Source organism: Cryptosporidium ryanae, assembly GCF_009792415.1.
Source record: "Cryptosporidium ryanae isolate 45019 chromosome Unknown contig_60, whole genome shotgun sequence".
Lineage (NCBI taxonomy): Eukaryota > Apicomplexa > Conoidasida > Eucoccidiorida > Cryptosporidiidae > Cryptosporidium > Cryptosporidium ryanae.
The window spans coordinates 55,317-72,882 of NW_027125495.1; the positions used below are offsets into that span (position 1 = coordinate 55,317).

The window sequence follows — 17,566 nt, forward strand, 5'->3', positions numbered from 1 at the left end:
TCGATAATTTCAAACTCACTTAAAAACAAAACTTCTTAAGACATAAATTCTCTAATAGTATTAAAATCGAAATTAGTTTTATTCCGATATTGAGAATTTCTAGTAGTATTGGAAAGTGATCCTTGTTTTAGCATTAATGAATTTTGGTGATCTGATGTCAATTTCTTTACTATTAAGCTGAATAGTAACATAACAATCTCTAATGACCCAGGAACTCGATTTTTCATCCCATTCTATATAAAATGTCCACATATTTGAATTCTCTGTTGTATGAAGAAGCGCAGGATGTAACCAAATATGAGCAAGAGGTGTTCCAAGTCTGGGTGTGATCTGTCCAGCTGCCCCCCATTCCCTTATCTTTTTAATAGGGTATCCAACAATGTCTTTGTATGGAGAATTTATAGCGGTTATTGTGTCTTTATTAAAATATCTTTTGCTATCTGGATTCGATATATCTATTAAAGAAACACTCCTAAGCAACTGAGAGGACTCTTGTGAATCAACATTGGTATTACTAACTCCAGACATTTCATTTGAGGATTGGCCTGTATTTCTTGGAGCTCTTTGAATTTTTTTTTCACCGTAATTGAAACCAATGCGATTCAACTCACTAAGATCGGATTCACTTGAATCCACACAAGAAGAGGAGACATGATACTTGTTTGTATCTACGTCAGATTTGAGGTTGTCTGTCAAAAAACTAATAGATGTATCAGATTCCTGATTTCCAAATATTTTAATGGCAAATTCCTTATCTAACCAAACCTGGGAGTCGTTACTGATGCTTTCATATCTGGAAATGATATCATTTCCAAATGGTCTAGTTTTCAGGTCTATAAGTAAAGATTCGATTCTAGATTTTATCGATGTGATTATGTTTTCTTTTTTACCATTGAAGTAGTTTATGAGTAAATTATGACTCTCGGATAAATCGCATAATACATAAACATGGTATTCTTTCTCTTTTATGTTAAGATCAGAATTAATGTTATTGTAAACGTCAGAAGCTTTAAGTGAAAAATCAGTGTTTGAGGAAACATTTCTAATTAAATAATCTCCATTGCGATTGTATTCGGAATGAAGGTATATTCTCCATTCATATTGTTGAGGGTTAATGTTAAAATTTGAATTCTGAGAGTTGTTTTCAATCTCAATGGAAATAGGTCTAACTTTAGTAGACTTAATTAAACAAGGAGGAATGTACAAACAACGGTCTTTAACAAGATCAGAAACCTTCCAATTTCTTCTTTCTCCTTTTCTATTAATTCTTCTCAAACCAGAAATACCGACGTTCCATGAATAACCTGACTTAAAACCCCTTTGAAGGTCCTCCAAAAAAAAATCTGAACCCAATTTATCTACAGATGAAGGAAAAGAATTCTTCATTAAGAAAAAGAAATACTCCATAAACCTGATTTGAGAAGGGTTCTTTATTGTTTTAACTCTCCCTGGGATGGAAAAATCAGTTCTTCTGTGTGAATAGTACTTCAAGGCTTCATCCAAGGTAGTACAAAGTCTGGAATAGAGCAACCATGCCACTACAACCATTCCTGTTCTTCCTTTTCCTCCTTTACAATGTATTGCAACAACGTTGTCCTTGTTTACAAGGTAATTTAAAATAATAAAACAAATGATAAATAAAGAACCTAATGTTGGAACTTGGTGATCTGGGAATGGACAGGATATGATATTATGAAAGTAATCAAGAGGATAAAGTTCTCTTTCATTGCAAAGATTGATAATCATATGTTTTTTTGGATACTTTGCGGAAAAAAAAGCAGATACCTCGTCTATAGGGTTTCTATATATTGCCTCTATGTTCAAGGCAGGGAGTCCCATTGCTATTATTCTGTCAGTGATGTATACCAAATCTAAACAATATTCATCAGTAGTGTAAAATCTTTTATTTTGTCCGACTTGTTTTCTTAATATTATTGTTAATCTCCTTATGTTAACTGCATAGCCTACCAATTTACCAATTCCAATAACATAGTTAAGTTTGTTGGTCATACTTAGAATACTTACAGATATATTTATACAAAACTCAATTGAATTCCTCAATATCGTATTTCTGTAGTAATTTAGATTGGTTCTATAATTCGTCATGACTAACCTAAAAATATACATAAATATAATGGCTGAGTCATATAGACAGTAAACAGACAATACTTTGTTTATGAACATAAATGTATATATTTCATAATAATTCTCAAATTTACTCACTTTTCCAGTTATTGCTGTTATTATTAACAATAATACATGAATTACACATAGTGTTATTATCATTGAATGAACAAGAGGAGAACTGACCGTCCTAACAATCTTGTTTAGTGCCAATTTTGCATTTGAATTTCTACCACTCTCAAATATTTTTCTCTGTTTAAGAGAACTAAGCAAATTCACGGGCATTTTGTTCATGAATAAAATTTGTTTAACCTTCAAATAATAAGACAATTTTTTAGGATGTAATTAGTTTCGGGCAGCATTATCTGTTGTCAATACACTAACTGGTATCGCTTCTCCACACCTAAATACAGGAAATATATAGTACATTAAAATTACATTCACCGATATATTTATATTTTGCCAAATAACGTCTATTTATTTGGTCACCTCTAAAACATTTATTTATAAGATTGAAATATGTGGCGCCATAGAGCACCTTTTAAAACTTTCATTTCTAAAGTAAGCCTTCGCCGGTAAAACAAGTGTGGGGTCAAACAGTTTTCAGTAAAGTATTCTATTTAAGGAGGATGGTAAACACAGGGGAATAAGCAGGAATTATGGCAAAGTTAAATCTAATTTTTGCCATATAACTCGTATTTTTTTAGCTTTTATTCCCACAGAAATATTGGCTCTTCTAGATTAGAGTCATATTTAGTTGGAAAAAAAACCCTTGAATTTCAATATGTCAAGTATAATTTCTGGATTTGCTTTCATAAAATTCTGTTCTATTAGTTAAGTTACAATAAAAAATAAAGCAACCATTTCTCATTTGTTAACATGTCTTGTTGAGGAAAAATTCCGTAATTTAAATATTAATAAAAGCGGGAACTTCCATAAGCTGAATATTTTTAGCATTTAAAAAAATAAATTCAGTGTGTACTCATTGACCCAAAAGATTTAAACTGGCGGTAAAGGGTGAGAGGCGTAAGTAACATAAAACATAGAAGATAAATTAGATAGATGTAAAGAGCAAGAACTTAGTAGAAATAATTTGTTGTTTAGTCAAAAGGTTATAGAGAGTTCTGCATATAATTTTTGATTCTGAATAAAATAAGTTGATTTTTTGGCAGGATTAGTGGTTTTTTTACAGATGACTGGAACAAATCCCTATGGGGGTTACGAATTAGTAATAAGAGATTTCGAACCCTCGGATAGTGATGGGGTCAGACGGGTATGCTTTAAACACTTTAGATCTCTGACCTTTCCCTCTGTTTTTTTCTACTTAAGTCAGCACATAGCAGATGCGATTGCACTTTTGGTGATAGGCAAGATATTTTTAGACCTTAAACAGCTTGTTTCTATGTTGGTTCTTTTTGGAGTTTACTTAACTGGTAGATCTATTTGGGAGGTTGAATCTTACATCCGAAATTGTTGCACTGACTTGAGAAATGTTCACGAATTATATATGATTTCCCCGGGCTATCATTTTTGGGTTGCTGAAATGGTTAAGAGGAAAAACTCTTTGAGAAGGAGAAGAAGCATTAAACTAAATGCTAGTGGGAGTATTGAGCTTGAAAACAGTGAGTTAAATGAAAACAACTCTAAAAGTTTTGAAAATGAGGATAATTCAAACAAATCAGAAAACGATTCGATATTGGTTGGATGCGTTGGTCTCGCTCCTTATAGGGATGATCCTAAAATAGGTCGTCTGGTAAGGCTTGTTGTCGGAGTTGAGAGCAGAAGAATGAGGATAGGAACAAGGCTTTTGGCTCACATGGAGAATTTTGCCAAAGATTTTGGTTATAAAGAGATACATCTATATACAAACAACTTAAGCACCTCTCCTATTAAATTCATCAGCCAACATGGATATCAGTTGGTGCAGGTAATTAGCAGAGGTTTAATGAGAGGAGACTTGCTATTGTGGAGAAAATGCTTTGAAAAGGAAAGTATTGACATGCTTTATTTGAACAATGAAAGAACTAGTATTGGGGAGAGGGTTATTCTAGACTAGAATTCTATTTTCACTTTTTTTAATGTGTAGATAAATTACTAATAATTTATATTTAAATAATTTATTGTGGTAATTAGAGTGAATTTATGAATGTTTCAATATCCAAGTTTGAAAAGGAAGTATTGTTGTGTATATTGATGCTTTCTGTATTATTTTGTATAAATTCGATACAGTGGAAGATTATAAAGTCTATGTTATCAGATTTGCAAACCATTTTGTTTTTTGCAGAAATGTTAGAAATGTCAAATAGATTTTTATTTATGGCTTCTTTATTATTTATATCAAAATAATTAAAATTACTAGAGGTAAAATTCTCAAGTAGATTTAATATATTAGTTGTTTTAAATTTAACGTCCACAATTAAATATCCAATTTCTTTTAACTTGATTTCTTGATCGGCCTCCAGCGATAGAGCTTCATTCACTTCTTCAGGTGTGTTAATATCTATTTTACCTATTAAAACTTTATTACTAGTATATAATAGGTTTTCGTGGAGTTCAAGTCTAAATGATAAATCATTATCGCATTTATTTACTTTATGTCCATTTTTCATGTTGATGTCTCTCCAAATGTATCTAATTTGTGTGTGGTTTCTAGATTCCAAACTATCGTGATCCTCTTTCCCAGGTAAGTATAGAGAATCCTTGTTTATGAAAAGGAAGTGAGTGTAATCTAAAACTTTTTTGTCCATAACTGCATCTTTATACAACTCAATGATGTTATCTTTCTTGAGAGGGTAGAAATTACTTATTTTCAAATTAATGCTTGAAATAGATTTTTTTGCATTAAAGTTGCAACGAGTAACCATATTAACATCTTCCATTTGTTTATTTGTAAAACTTATATTCTCCTCAATTCTTGATTTAAGAATATATAATCGACACTCCGTGGGTGAATTTGACATATTAAGATTGTTCCAAACAATTATGTCGTTGCAGTGAAATACATTAGCGTTTTTTTCGTAAATACCGTCAATTATAGTCAAGCCAGAATGTTTAAATGGTGAATTCTTAATCGCAACAACTCTCCATCCTTCCTCATTTCTTAACTCGCAGTAACCATTTCCATGAATAATCATACATCTAATTCCGTTTGCTAGTGGAAGAATAAACCAATCATGAGGAGACTCTTTAATTATATCGAGATCAGAACAAAAATTTAGCCAATTATATTCAATTAATTCCTTTGACCACATTAATGCGAGCTTCCATTCTTTATAAAACCTAGAGTGCCTTAATTTTCTTTTATTCTTATCTTTGTTTTTATTGTCTTGAGCTTGATTGCCTCCATTGTCTCTGTAATAGTTTATTAGACTTTCCCTCCTTTCCTTTCTAAAATTTTCCAACATGATTTTAAGTTTTTTATCTATTGAAGAGATATTGGAGGATTTGTCTTTAATAAACCCATCGTTAAACTTATATATTTCAACGTAATTTGAAGACATTCTTTACAAAACATAATTTAAAATTAGTTATAGCTATTTGAATAAAATAAATAACTAGTTTATATGTATTTGATACGTATACATAAAAAAACTTTGACAGTATGGAATTATTCGTTCCCCTTGACAAATTTATTATATATGTTTATGCATTATAGTAAAAACTTACATTTGCATTGAATTTTCACCAAAAAAAAGAGTTTGGCGCGTCGGGATTATGCATGCTACTATTTAAGCAAAAACAGATTAAAGAAGGAAATAAATGGAATAGAAATATGTCTTATTCAAAGAGAAAAAATACAAAAATAAATTAAATAAACATAACACTAGAAAGAATAAATTATAAATATAATTGTAATTTTCACTGTTTTAAAGGTTTCAGTCCTAGCCTCTTTCTGTATATATTCCATTGTTCTACAGATAAATTAACATCCTTGCCATGAACATATATAGGTATTCCATTAAGTTCTTCTATGATATCATTCACTAAAGGTTCAGACTTAAAAGAGTTCGGGGAAGACGGCCTAGACGACGACCTTTTTCCTTTATCATCGCCAGAGTCATCTGAATTGCCTGAGGGGTGGTACTCAAGTTTTGAGTTTCTCGGGAATGTAAGCAAACCTTTTTCAACCAAAACCGACCTTCTATGTATAAATGGAAGATCAAGATCAAGAAATTTTCTCTCACATAGACAAATTTCAACAAATTCATCGAGATAAATAACTCCAAATGAGCCATCCAAATTACGAATTCTGAGTTTTCTAAAATCCTGATAAAGATGCTCAGCTAATTTGTAAACATTAATTGATGTGGAAGTTAGTCTTAAATATAGAATTCCTAAAGCAGTCAGATATTTAAATTTTGGGTTATTTATGTATTCTTTGAGTATCTCAATGGAAGGCTTAATTTGTAATAATTTAACTACCAGACAGAGAAAAGGGGTTGCTTTCCTTTCCCCACCATATGTTGTTCCCATATAATCTAATAAAACAGCCTTTTCCATAATAGTGACACTATCTAACCCAAAACACTCACTTTTCCAGTAAAAACTTGAAAAAACTTTATCTCTTATAATGGAGCTCACCGAAAACAAAGCATGGTTGTTCCCATCATCTGGCATAATTACCTAGAAGTAAGCAAATTTAAGGAAATTTTAATCTTTTTTCTCTTTTTTGTTCGGTAATTTTTTTCTTTATCCCTTTTATTTTGTTCGAGGCAGGCATTATAAAAAAAAACATGTTCCCGCCATTTGTTTTATCACTTTTTTAATTAGATCTCTAATAAATTGAGAACTAAATCCGCATTTTTCAGAATTAAAAAGCTTTCAAACTCAGAATAACGCAAGTATATGGTGTGGGATGCAAACTAGAAGGGCGTTTACAGCATGCGAGAATACTTTCTTGAATTTGATTTATTCTATCAAGCCAGTTATTACTTGTTACATTTCGGTTAATGGTCAGTTTAGACATATTATATGCACACGTCTATGTAAAAAAAAATGTCTGAATTTTATACAAAGTATAATTTATATATATGTATAAAAGTTATGATAACAGTGACGGAAAAAAGTGATTTTTGAGAAACATACGTCGGATAATGTCCATTAGAAGACGCGATGATATTTTAGTTATATATATTAAACTAAGTTTACAGTTTTTGTGCATTTTGGGAATATTTGCATTACTAATAAAAAAGGAATGGATAATTGGTAACAGAGAGAATACGGAGGTAATAATATATGGAGATCTGGATGAGTTTTGCATTAGGAATGGTGCTAATCTAGTGCCGAGCAACATTTTAGTAAACCTTGAAAAAAAACAAAGTATACAAGAAAAAGACAGTGCAAGTCAGATTCACAGTAGAATAGATAAAGGCAAGGATCTATTTGACTTGGAGACATTTGGTATAGAGTTAGATTCAAGTGATTTGTATCCATCTATTTATAGTCGTAAAAAAAATGACAAAACCAGGAAATCAATTTCAGAGTTGGAAACCTCAAATATAAACAATGAAAGCAGCAAATTAAAAAAGCAAAAGAGAATTCCGCTTGAACAGGATAAAGTAAGTCTGTCTTTTAATTCAATTCAGTACTGCATGAACTACCTAAGAGCTAGCTTATTAAAAAAATGGTACATCCATCCAAATTACCTTTATTATCTTGATTTACTGTTTATTTTTATTTCAATTGTTATGAGCTTGAATTTAGTCAGAGTTAAAAACAAGTGGTCCTATTATGAGCTAATAATACCTGGGTTGGATTTTGCTTCTTTTACTACAAGTTTAATTAATGTTGTTCAAATAATTAGTGTATTGACACCTCTGATAGATTATTTTGAAAAAACAAACTATAATACTTACTTTTCAATAAACTTTATTTTTGCTTGTATTTCAATTGGTGCATTATTTGTGGTATTTTTCCTTTGCATCGGAATAATCCACTATAGGTATGAAACATTTATAAGGTTAAAAAGGCTTGAGGATCACATTGAGGAGATTCAAAGCTCCAGCTCATTTATACACATCGTATCTAACAAATGAAACACGAGTTACTCGAGCTAGTTTTTTAACAAGCAATATAATGCAATAAAAAATGAAACTTAAACTAATTCAAGTAAAAAATTGTTTGTTTGAAAAAGCAAGTCAGAATTCAGAGTAAATGAAACATGTCTTAAGGTGACAATTTTAACTCGAAGAAAGTAGTTAATGAAAGCCGTTAATTATCACTTAAGTTAAGGGGGAATAAATAACAATTCTAGTATCTCTCTTCGTTCAAAGCGTCTTTAAAATAAATGAATCTCGGTGCAAGATCGCCGTCCTCATAGTAGGCATAAATGATAATACCATCACAATCTAATGACGGGCCTAGGTAGAATTCTAAATCATCAAATCTCTCTAATAAGTATTTAACGAATGCTTGAGCATTCTTCATAAATGAATCAACTCTGTCTGGATTATTTTTCTCCAAATTCTCCTTGATTCTTGCCAAATAAGACTTAATATATGCCATATACTCTTTCTTTGTAAATGGGGTCGATTCTAATTTGAATGCATCAATAATGTCATTGACTGTTTCTACATCTGCATCAACAACCTCTGCCTCTCCTTCTTCTGTGTTATGAGCAATTCCAAAGTCTTCAGCTGCCTTTTGAACTCTTTTACTCGGAACCTCAAAGGCAATATCGTCAAATTCACTCTTTCCAAAAGGTGAGTTTTGTTTATATGAGTCAGACATGACCTCATCTCCTGTAAAAATACACTTGTATACCTTCATCTTCTTTATGTAACCTCAAGGGAAGATAATAACACCAAAATTATGTACGGAAAAGGAAAAACGTCTCACGTAACTCTGTTCCGGTTTGCTTCTTCGTAAAGAGAATAAAATAATGATGAGGTAATATCGTTGCGTATAAGTTAGTTTGTGATATTTATTTACGAATAGGTGTAATTATATATTAACCTTGAATTGATGTAAATACAGCCTTCATTGATATTTAATTATAAATTAAGGGGTTTATTATAGTCCCGCCTAATACATATAGGCGGCGTGGAGTTTATAATGGATGCTGTTTAATAGAAAACAAGGCAAGGTAAATTAAATTATGAATAGTAAAGGTGGTTTATATTAAGTCCAAATTTTACCTTTGTATATATAGATGTGTGAATCTGTAAAGGAGGGATTAGGAATAATTGCAGCAGGAATAATCCTGTTTGTTAGTAAAAGCGAGGGCGGCTTGAATAATGACCTTGACCCACGTTTTTTACTACTAAAATGCTCAAAAAAAGGTCACTGGAGTCCACCTAAAGGTGAGTTTGTCAAGTTGTTTGGTATTTGATATTTATATTCTGAAAAATAATTAAATGATTAATAGGAATAGCAGAGCCGGGTGAAACTGATAATCTCATAAAGACCGCATATAGGTATGTAAATAAACGAATGACAGAATGTTTATTGTTCTGTACCATATTTCTATAATTACAACTTCAATTTACGTTTGAAATAAACAAAATAAATGGATTCAGAGAGACAATGGAAGAATCAGGAATCAGTTCAGAGGAAATAAAAATATATGATAATTTTTTAAAGGTACTGTCTAAGTATTAACTTGGTGGTGGTAGTGGGATGAAATTAACTTTTATGACCTAATAATTTTAATATGATTTTCAGGAAATTTATTATGAGGCTTGGAACAAGAGAAAAAAGGTTGTGTATTATTTGGGAGAGTGTGAAAAATTCCCAAAAGTTACCATTTCTGAAGAACACTGTGAGTATAAATGGGCTGGAATTAGAGAAGTGAGAGAACTAATCGAATTTGAATCACTAATTCAAGTATTCGAGAGCGCGCGTGAAAGGATTGTGAGCGAAAAAAGGGTGTGATGAAGAAAAAGTGAATAAACAAAGATATTAAAACAAATCCTAGTCGATAAAAGTCGTTAGAACAAAAACATTTTAAGATGAGTAGTAATGCTACTTCTTTCCGCGACCTGGGATTCTTCCTTTTCTGCTGTTTCTAGTTGATACTCCAGTTTCAGAATTGTTTTCAACAGCTGCAGAAGTTTCTGTTTTATAATCATTTTTAAAGGAATCGATTCCACTTGTTTCGTTTATAGATGGGTCTGTATCATTAATCCCTGAATTAATATCCTTGTTTGCGCATCTTTTAGACCTTCCATTTCCCTCTGCAGGCAATAAATTAGGTTCTGGCGATTGCGCAGGAGACATAATGAAATGTCCGTGGGAATTCTCGGAATTTTTTCTTAGGACCAAAAAAGTGCGTATAACATCTACAGGATTTATCTCAAAGTTGCTAAAATGTCCGTTTATCATTTTAGAAACAGTGCTTTTGTCTTGAGATAGATCAATCTCAGCAACCTCACTGTCATTACTGAAAAAGGATTTATATCGTCTATAAAAACTTTCTTCAAATACGGTAAAATCTATCTTTGAAAAACGTTTATCGGTATCTTTTTCGCATTTAGCTCCAACTTTATTAGGCACTTTATCATTTGATGCCTGCTTGACATCGTTTATTACAATTTTTTCCTGATTAATACCTTCAGTACTATTGTTGTTAATAACAGCGTTACAAGAAACAATTTCAGCGCTTTGAGGCACCATTAAGGGAGAATGTCTAAGTTCTGTCCCATTAGTTAGTTCTTTTTGATCGGATATTTTATTTTCAATCACTTGGTTCTTTACTAATCCCTCCTCACTCTTGCAAATAGTTTCGTTACTTGTCTTAACCTCAAGGACAGCATTACCTTCTGTGTACAACTTCTTTGACGATCCAGTACCTTCTTCCTCCATTTATTTTGTTCTAACTTGTTAAATTCCCTTAAAATTAATCTTTTTTAGGGCTTTTATCCCATTACTTGTACTGTGATCAAATAATTAGCACTAATGGGCGCCATGTGTTACCGCAATGTAATGGCTACAATAGTAATGACCAATCTGTTCATACTCTAAATCCAGAATGATTAATTTGAGTTAATGGTAAAATCAGTTTTTTTCAAGTAATCCGTTAGGTTTGAATGATTTATATTAAGGCTTCAATTTCAAATTAGCTTGTTTTATTAACATTTCTAAAAGGCACGGCTGTACACGATACTTTATTTATTATTGAACTGTAGTGGGTGAAGGATAAGAATAATACTCAAATGGGAAAAATAAGTCTTCATGATGTAAATAAAATAGATAACGAACAAATTAGACAGCTTGCAACGGCATTAATAACAGAAAACTTTAATATTTCCGGAAATTCAAGATACGTTGATGAAATAATTAACTCAACCGAGGAACAGTTGAATCAAAAAGTCCAATACCTCACCCAAAATATTAAAGACAAGGAAAAAAAACGGCAGGAAATGATAGATGAACTCCAATTTTTGAATGTCACACTGCAACAGCAAAAAATCCCAAAGGCACTGAAGTCTATGACTTTAAAGGAGTTGAAAGAGCGCTGCTCAGAGCTGAGGTCCATAATGAACAACTACATTAGTTCCGTCAACACCTAAAATCACCAATTCTGCAACCTCAATGGGCCCGTATAAAAATGCAACCCGCACAAGCGGTACCCATGAAACTCATCTGTGTGTATTTCCATAGTATATCTTCGGAATAGAGTTATACCACCACTGTAGTCATTTTCCCGGAAAGTAACACCTCTCCTGAAAACTAAAAAAAAGGATAAACAAGAATTAGAATAAAAGAAAGGGACAGATTTGTTTCTATCTGTGTGTAGTGTGTGGGGACAGTTTAGCGATGTTTACGTCCCAACGGGAACTCAGGTCCAATTTATTCAGTACCGGTTCGCATCTAGAGACACAGATACATATATTTCTGATTAAAAAGGCGTGCTAAAATCGATTTTATAAGCATCAACTACATTATTATCGTTTAATTGTCTCTTATAACATTAAAAACGCATTTATTCTGTGAGGCTGATTCGGTTACAGCTCACATTCGCCAACTCGTCCGCCTCAGTAGGACCGTGCTCGTTTTTGAATAATTTGAGTGTTCTACACAAGTCTGTGACAGCAATACTGTTTAAATATAATAAAGACTATTTGCTACTTTGAATGAAGAACATTGTGGACGGTTATTATATAAAGTTTAACTCGCGTTATTCTCACTTAGGTGTGTCTGCTCATATAGCAATAAAGTTAATATTAATTTGTATAAGCGCCGATAACTTGCGTATTCTTACGTTATAAAGCGACTTGTTTTTGCCTAATTTTCGTTTATTTTGATAAAAAACAAATTCGCGTGAAAGGATAAACCTTATTTACATCTTTGCGACTCATATTGTATTTAATAGTAACATTGTATTTATTCCCCACAGTAGCATTGTGAAAAAAAGAAACCGTTTAGTAGAAAAATCCTAAATTAACAATTATTATGTGGAAGATAAAAACACTTAGAGGTGTTTAATTATGAATATTGTGAACTAAATTGATAGTTAAACCCTCAAAAAATAGCTATTTATTTCCTTCTGTGGCTTTTAATTCACTAAACGCGCTTTGGGATAGTAGTAAAAACCTGTATTGTTTAACAAAAGAGGGGTTGCCCGCCCAAAAGAAGATCATTCTCATTGCTCTTTTAAATTATGAAATAACTGCAATAAATAAAAATATCGAGTAAATTAGATTTTATCCACCTTATAATTAAGTTTAAACATAAATTTAATTACTTAACTATGTAAATCAATATACTTAATTATGCTTGTCTTTTTTTCTTTAATAGTATTTGGAAAAAAATAATAAAATTTTAGTCTAAAAAAACGTCTCGTCTCCATTGTAGTTACTCCAAACGACAAATTACCGGTCAAAAATAGTTAATAATTTACGAAATGAGGGTTAAATAACTAGACAGTGTACGAAAAGTAAATAAATAACCAAGTGGATACGTTATCCCCACGCGGATAAGCGGAAAGGCTTTATTGGAGTGTATATAATGGAATAGTAAAGGATAATAAAATAATAACAATACGTAACAGTCTATGGACATTTGACTAGTATAGTATCTGTTTCTTCCTCTTGTTACAATTGACCCCTCCAATAACTGGTATTAAGTTTGAAGGATCCGAGGGGGAGAATTTATGACGATCGACCTTTTGACAGGATGACTGATTAATTCATAGTAAAGGGGTAAGTAATCAAATAGTACTTGAGGTTACACATTACCATGTTTTAATTGAATTTAAAATAAATCATCAAATAATTATAAAATAATTGTTCAAATATCGCATTTCACAGTTATTGTATTAATTGAATGTTTAAGGAATTACTATTCCTATAAGGGGTATAAATACAACTTTAATACTGGAATTATAATTTTGTTCTCATTAATTTGGATGTCACTTGAGTCTTCTTAAATTTAATCTTATCATCCAGGTATGTTTTATTTTCAACTTTACATGAGCGAATTTCGCACTAATTATCAAGTGGGAGGTTGTTTGAATTCACTACTAATTCAGTTGATGTCATTGAAATTAAGACTTGGTGTTCAATTAAAAGAGTCAAAGCAAAGTTACAAGGTGAATCTCTTGCTACTTTGAGATAATTATTTAGGTATCTTTGCTGGCCCTGGTTTTTAACACAATTGAATTCACTTGCTTAATTCAGACTTCCCTACTATAATTAAGAATATATGCGAAGAATATATCCGTTTAGAACCAGTTGAGATTTACAATTCATTTATAACTATTTTCCTCTCAGACTTAAGTTGAAACAACTTTACTTATCGCTCAAAGTTAATTATTGTTACAGAGAAGAAAGGTAGTGAGATACTGAACATCTTATTGGTTTGTGATCGTAGCTGAAAATTTGCCGATTAATCATCAACCGCAGTATATTGCTTCAGGAAGTAAATATTATAGTCACAAGACATTAGTACATTATCAAAGTTATAAAATTATTGTATTGCTAATCATTCCTTAGGACATAATTCACTTTTTATATTAGTTTACAAAGACTTTCGTTTGGCATAAGAAGGAAAGAAAGTCGAAGGTTAATTATTGGACAAAGATAGTATATATAAAATCCTGCTGAGTTTAATATTGGAATATATTCATAATACAAGTTGAAGAAACTGTCTAGTTTTTAGAGGATATTTCAATTTCCAGATATTTCGCACCAATTATATTTCATTTATGGTGACGGATTTTCAGCACACAGAAAAAGAAGGAGTTGAGTCTCCTGTTATATTAGAAAAGAATGAAAAGAAGGCACAAATTCAAGGATGCAAACTAGAATTGGATCCAGAGGTAGTTTCTGGATCCCAAAGCCAGACAGATGGGGGACAAGGGGGCGTTGTGATTACTCCAACAGGCGTTAACAAAAGTAGTTCTATGGATGATATAACAACGTGCACAACAAGCAGCGACTTGTCTACTCCAGTAGAGGGCTGTATCACCTCAAAAAGACCGATTACAGAGATATCAGATGTCAATATTGACTCGGTTAGACCAACCACCAAGATTCAAAGTGTTGAAGCAGAAAGCATTGGTAAGGAAGAACTTATGGATGGAACATCAGATGTGAATTCTTCCTTCCTCCGTGGATCTGAGAACAACATCGTATTTAAGAGGGTTGAGGTTAAGGACGCGAATCAAGCGATAGACGCCCACACAGAGACTGCGTCTACAGAGGCATTGTCTAGCGTGGACACATCAAATTCTACAACGTCATCTACATCTCCGGGAGACCAGAATCAAAGCAATTTAGAGGATTCAAATGGAGTACCGGGTCTTGTAAACAAGACCACAATTTCTTCCAGGCAGATTCTAGATGAACTTGTTCACTTGGCGGCAGCCTCTGCTGGAGCAGGCGCTAACATGGGATACCTTGGGCCACAGCAACTTGCCCCCGTGGACAATGGGGTTCTTCAACAGTCATTGTTGTTTTTAGGTGGTGGTTATGGCCATCCCACTTTGAACACTGCGTGTGCAGCAACTCCGGTTAAAACACAATCACCCTCGTCCTCGTGCCAGGGAGCTTCTTCTACAGCGTCCAGACCGGGATCCGCTACCGACGTTCATGCAGCCGCGGCGTCTTCCGCCACAGCATCTGGAAACCCAATGTTCCCCCAGCTACTGTCAAATCCTATCTTTCAGCATCAAGGTTTAGGACGACCTTTACCCGGAACCTTTGCAGTTGGAACTCATCCTTTTGCCTGGCCAACCGCCAGCTCCTCGCCCGCGACGAGTCCCGGTTTTTGTTCCTCCATCCCACAACCAAATGCGCAGCAGAATGTGGCTAACATAGCAGCGTTCCTTGCTGCAGCTAATTCACAAATCAGTGGGAGGCCCCTCACAACCGTTCCTTTCTCTACTTCGGTTAACAGAGCAGTTGGCGGTGCTGCATCCAGCCATCCAGTGCTCATGCAAATGCACTCTACAGCACCATCTGATGCGTCATCTACATGTGATGGAACCCAGCTGTCCACAGCCAGTACAGCCGTTTCAAGCGGTGCCGCCACACCAATCCCTGGAGCGGGGACCACTACACAAGATGCAGGCAACGAGGCTCTTTTCAGGCTTGCAGGAGGCTTTTCCCCACCGGCTCCTGGCGGAGCCAATGGCCTCTCTGCTTACTGGCACGCAAATCCGAATTTGTTGGCGACTGCAGCAGCGGCATCGTCGTTGTTGGGGGCTCCGGGAGACCTTTCATCCGCAATGGCACTTTTAAGTAACAGTTCTCTGGGTTTACAACACCTTTTCCAGACCGGTCAGCTAGTTACTCATGCTTCTACATCCTCTGGGTTGCCTGAAGATGGATCTCTAACAAGAGGGCCCAGGGATGCTATAAACAGTGCGTATAACCAACAGAACTGCCTTTCGTTTTTAGCGGGTTTACAACAACCAAGTTTGGATCTTTCTGCATTGGCCAGTGGTTCGGGACCCGGTACAGTTTCTCTTGGAACATTGGCGAATGTGGCAGCCGGTGTCAGTTTTTCGCAGAATGGTGTGGATGCTGAAAATGACAACAGATCTACAAGGAGTAGTGATAATAATATAAATAGTGCTGGAGTAGGTGATAAGAGTGCAGTTATTAGTGCAAATAGTGGTAATAGCAATAACGGAAGCAGTAATTCTGGCGTTGGACGGACGTCTCACGGTGGATCACGCTCACTCAACTCTAATTCTTCCGTTTCTGCTGCTGCAGCGGCTTTGGATCACTTAGATGTCGATTGGGACAGCGTTGGACTTAGAGAGGCGGAACTAGCTGCAATGGAAATCTGCAAAACTGCTAGCAATCTATTTGACACAACTGACGGAACGACTCCGGTCCCAAGCTCTCCCACCGCCGTTGGCGAGGCCGTTTTGACAGCTGCACAATTAACTATATCGGCAAGAGCTATGCTTAAATTTGTAAAGGGACTAACACCTACTCAGCTTGGGATAAATTGGCACGCCTGTACACAAAGATTTTGTGTTACATACACTACTAGGGACGAACACAATCCGAAAAGTTGGACTTTGGGTGCCTATTCAAATGGAAAACTTCATTACAAGTATTTTGGACCGAGGTCATGGACGATAATGGGGTTGAAAGAGGCTCTCAGAAAGGCTTTTAAGGCAAGAACCTCACTTTTACTCGGACAGGGGATAATTGAGGAACCGGAGGACACGGGATTGAGTAAGGAGGAACTTACATATCATGCAAGGCAGCTTTTGCAACAGCTGAGGGATTCACTTGGTGTTAAGAAAGGCAATGTACATAAAGGACTTTACATTTCATGGCACCCGAAAACGAGGAGATTTGTGGTTGCCTTAAAGTCATGTGAAAGTGGGAAGACTATATACAAATACTTTTCACCAAAAGAAAGGTCTATAAAGGGAATCAAGACAGCTCTCTTGGATGCACATCAAATGGTTGTAGCCGCTTGTCAATGATATAGGGAAGAAAAGTTGAGATGTGTAGATAGACTCGGAGATTCATTGTCGTATAGGGTAACTTAGAAATGAAGTTTTGGCCCTTGGGTGGTTATAAGATGTGATACCCTTCTTTTTGGGAATGCCATCATTTTTGTTGTGGCATAAAATTGTTTTAATATCATTTTTATTCACCTTTCAACATCGAATGGAGATTTCGATATAAGCGACCTATAGGAAGGGTTGTTTTATTTTGTCTAATGACTAGTTTTATGCCTTAAATATCACAAGGCATATTTATCTAGTAATCTCTAAATGATATATTTTTCTTTCCTTTATTGTTGGATTCAAAAGGTACACAAGTTACGTGTACAGTTCTTTTTTGCACACATTTGGACTTTTTGCTTCTACTGACAACTGTGAAGAAAAGACTCGGAGTCTTTGCTGGCGGAGAAGGGTCTCTTGGAGGATTTACTTAGAGGTGTGAAAATTAGGAGTAAAGCAGTACATGGTTTGATGAAATTCGTTCGTTATTGTATATCTTTTCCTTGAACTAGAAATTCAAGTCGGCAT

General features: G+C 34.2%; 10 protein-coding genes across 10 annotated transcripts; 5 read left to right on the top strand and 5 right to left on the bottom strand.

The window, feature by feature from the left end:
- Positions 1–99: 99 nt before the first annotated feature.
- On the bottom strand, positions 100–2,418 carry FG386_003010 (membrane bound phosphatase with 3 transmembrane domains and a dual specificity phosphatase; the record flags this gene model as incomplete). Its single annotated transcript, XM_067342238.1, has 1 exon — positions 100–2,418. The coding sequence occupies one exon, from the start codon at positions 2,416–2,418 to the stop codon at positions 100–102; it is 2,319 nt and encodes a 772-aa protein (XP_067198899.1).
- An 898-nt stretch (positions 2,419–3,316) lies between these two features.
- Positions 3,317–4,180, top strand: FG386_003011 (uncharacterized protein; the record flags this gene model as incomplete). The annotated part of the gene is made up of 1 exon (XM_067342239.1): positions 3,317–4,180. The coding sequence occupies one exon, from the start codon at positions 3,317–3,319 to the stop codon at positions 4,178–4,180; it is 864 nt and encodes a 287-aa protein (XP_067198900.1).
- Positions 4,181–4,253: 73 nt separating this feature from the next.
- FG386_003012 (uncharacterized protein) lies at positions 4,254–5,624 on the bottom strand (the record flags this gene model as incomplete). Its single annotated transcript, XM_067342240.1, has 1 exon — positions 4,254–5,624. The coding sequence occupies one exon, from the start codon at positions 5,622–5,624 to the stop codon at positions 4,254–4,256; it is 1,371 nt and encodes a 456-aa protein (XP_067198901.1).
- Positions 5,625–5,982: 358 nt separating this feature from the next.
- On the bottom strand, positions 5,983–6,741 carry FG386_003013 (PRP38 pre-mRNA splicing factor family member; the record flags this gene model as incomplete). Its single annotated transcript, XM_067342241.1, has 1 exon — positions 5,983–6,741. The coding sequence occupies one exon, from the start codon at positions 6,739–6,741 to the stop codon at positions 5,983–5,985; it is 759 nt and encodes a 252-aa protein (XP_067198902.1).
- A 476-nt stretch (positions 6,742–7,217) lies between these two features.
- On the top strand, positions 7,218–8,159 carry FG386_003014 (uncharacterized protein; the record flags this gene model as incomplete). The annotated part of the gene is made up of 1 exon (XM_067342242.1): positions 7,218–8,159. The coding sequence occupies one exon, from the start codon at positions 7,218–7,220 to the stop codon at positions 8,157–8,159; it is 942 nt and encodes a 313-aa protein (XP_067198903.1).
- Positions 8,160–8,373: 214 nt separating this feature from the next.
- FG386_003015 (histamine-releasing factor) lies at positions 8,374–8,892 on the bottom strand (the record flags this gene model as incomplete). The annotated part of the gene is made up of 1 exon (XM_067342243.1): positions 8,374–8,892. One exon carries the CDS (start codon positions 8,890–8,892, stop codon positions 8,374–8,376), a length of 519 nt encoding a protein of 172 aa, XP_067198904.1.
- A 382-nt stretch (positions 8,893–9,274) lies between these two features.
- Positions 9,275–9,996, top strand: FG386_003017 (hydrolase; the record flags this gene model as incomplete). The annotated part of the gene is made up of 4 exons (XM_067342245.1): positions 9,275–9,425; positions 9,491–9,539; positions 9,642–9,705; positions 9,787–9,996. The coding sequence occupies 4 exons, from the start codon at positions 9,275–9,277 to the stop codon at positions 9,994–9,996; spliced, it is 474 nt and encodes a 157-aa protein (XP_067198906.1).
- A 90-nt stretch (positions 9,997–10,086) lies between these two features.
- On the bottom strand, positions 10,087–10,926 carry FG386_003018 (uncharacterized protein; the record flags this gene model as incomplete). Its single annotated transcript, XM_067342246.1, has 1 exon — positions 10,087–10,926. One exon carries the CDS (start codon positions 10,924–10,926, stop codon positions 10,087–10,089), a length of 840 nt encoding a protein of 279 aa, XP_067198907.1.
- A 350-nt stretch (positions 10,927–11,276) lies between these two features.
- FG386_003019 (uncharacterized protein) lies at positions 11,277–11,633 on the top strand (the record flags this gene model as incomplete). Its single annotated transcript, XM_067342247.1, has 1 exon — positions 11,277–11,633. One exon carries the CDS (start codon positions 11,277–11,279, stop codon positions 11,631–11,633), a length of 357 nt encoding a protein of 118 aa, XP_067198908.1.
- Positions 11,634–14,269: 2,636 nt separating this feature from the next.
- On the top strand, positions 14,270–17,014 carry FG386_003020 (uncharacterized protein; the record flags this gene model as incomplete). Its single annotated transcript, XM_067342248.1, has 1 exon — positions 14,270–17,014. One exon carries the CDS (start codon positions 14,270–14,272, stop codon positions 17,012–17,014), a length of 2,745 nt encoding a protein of 914 aa, XP_067198909.1.
- Positions 17,015–17,566: the final 552 nt, after the last annotated feature.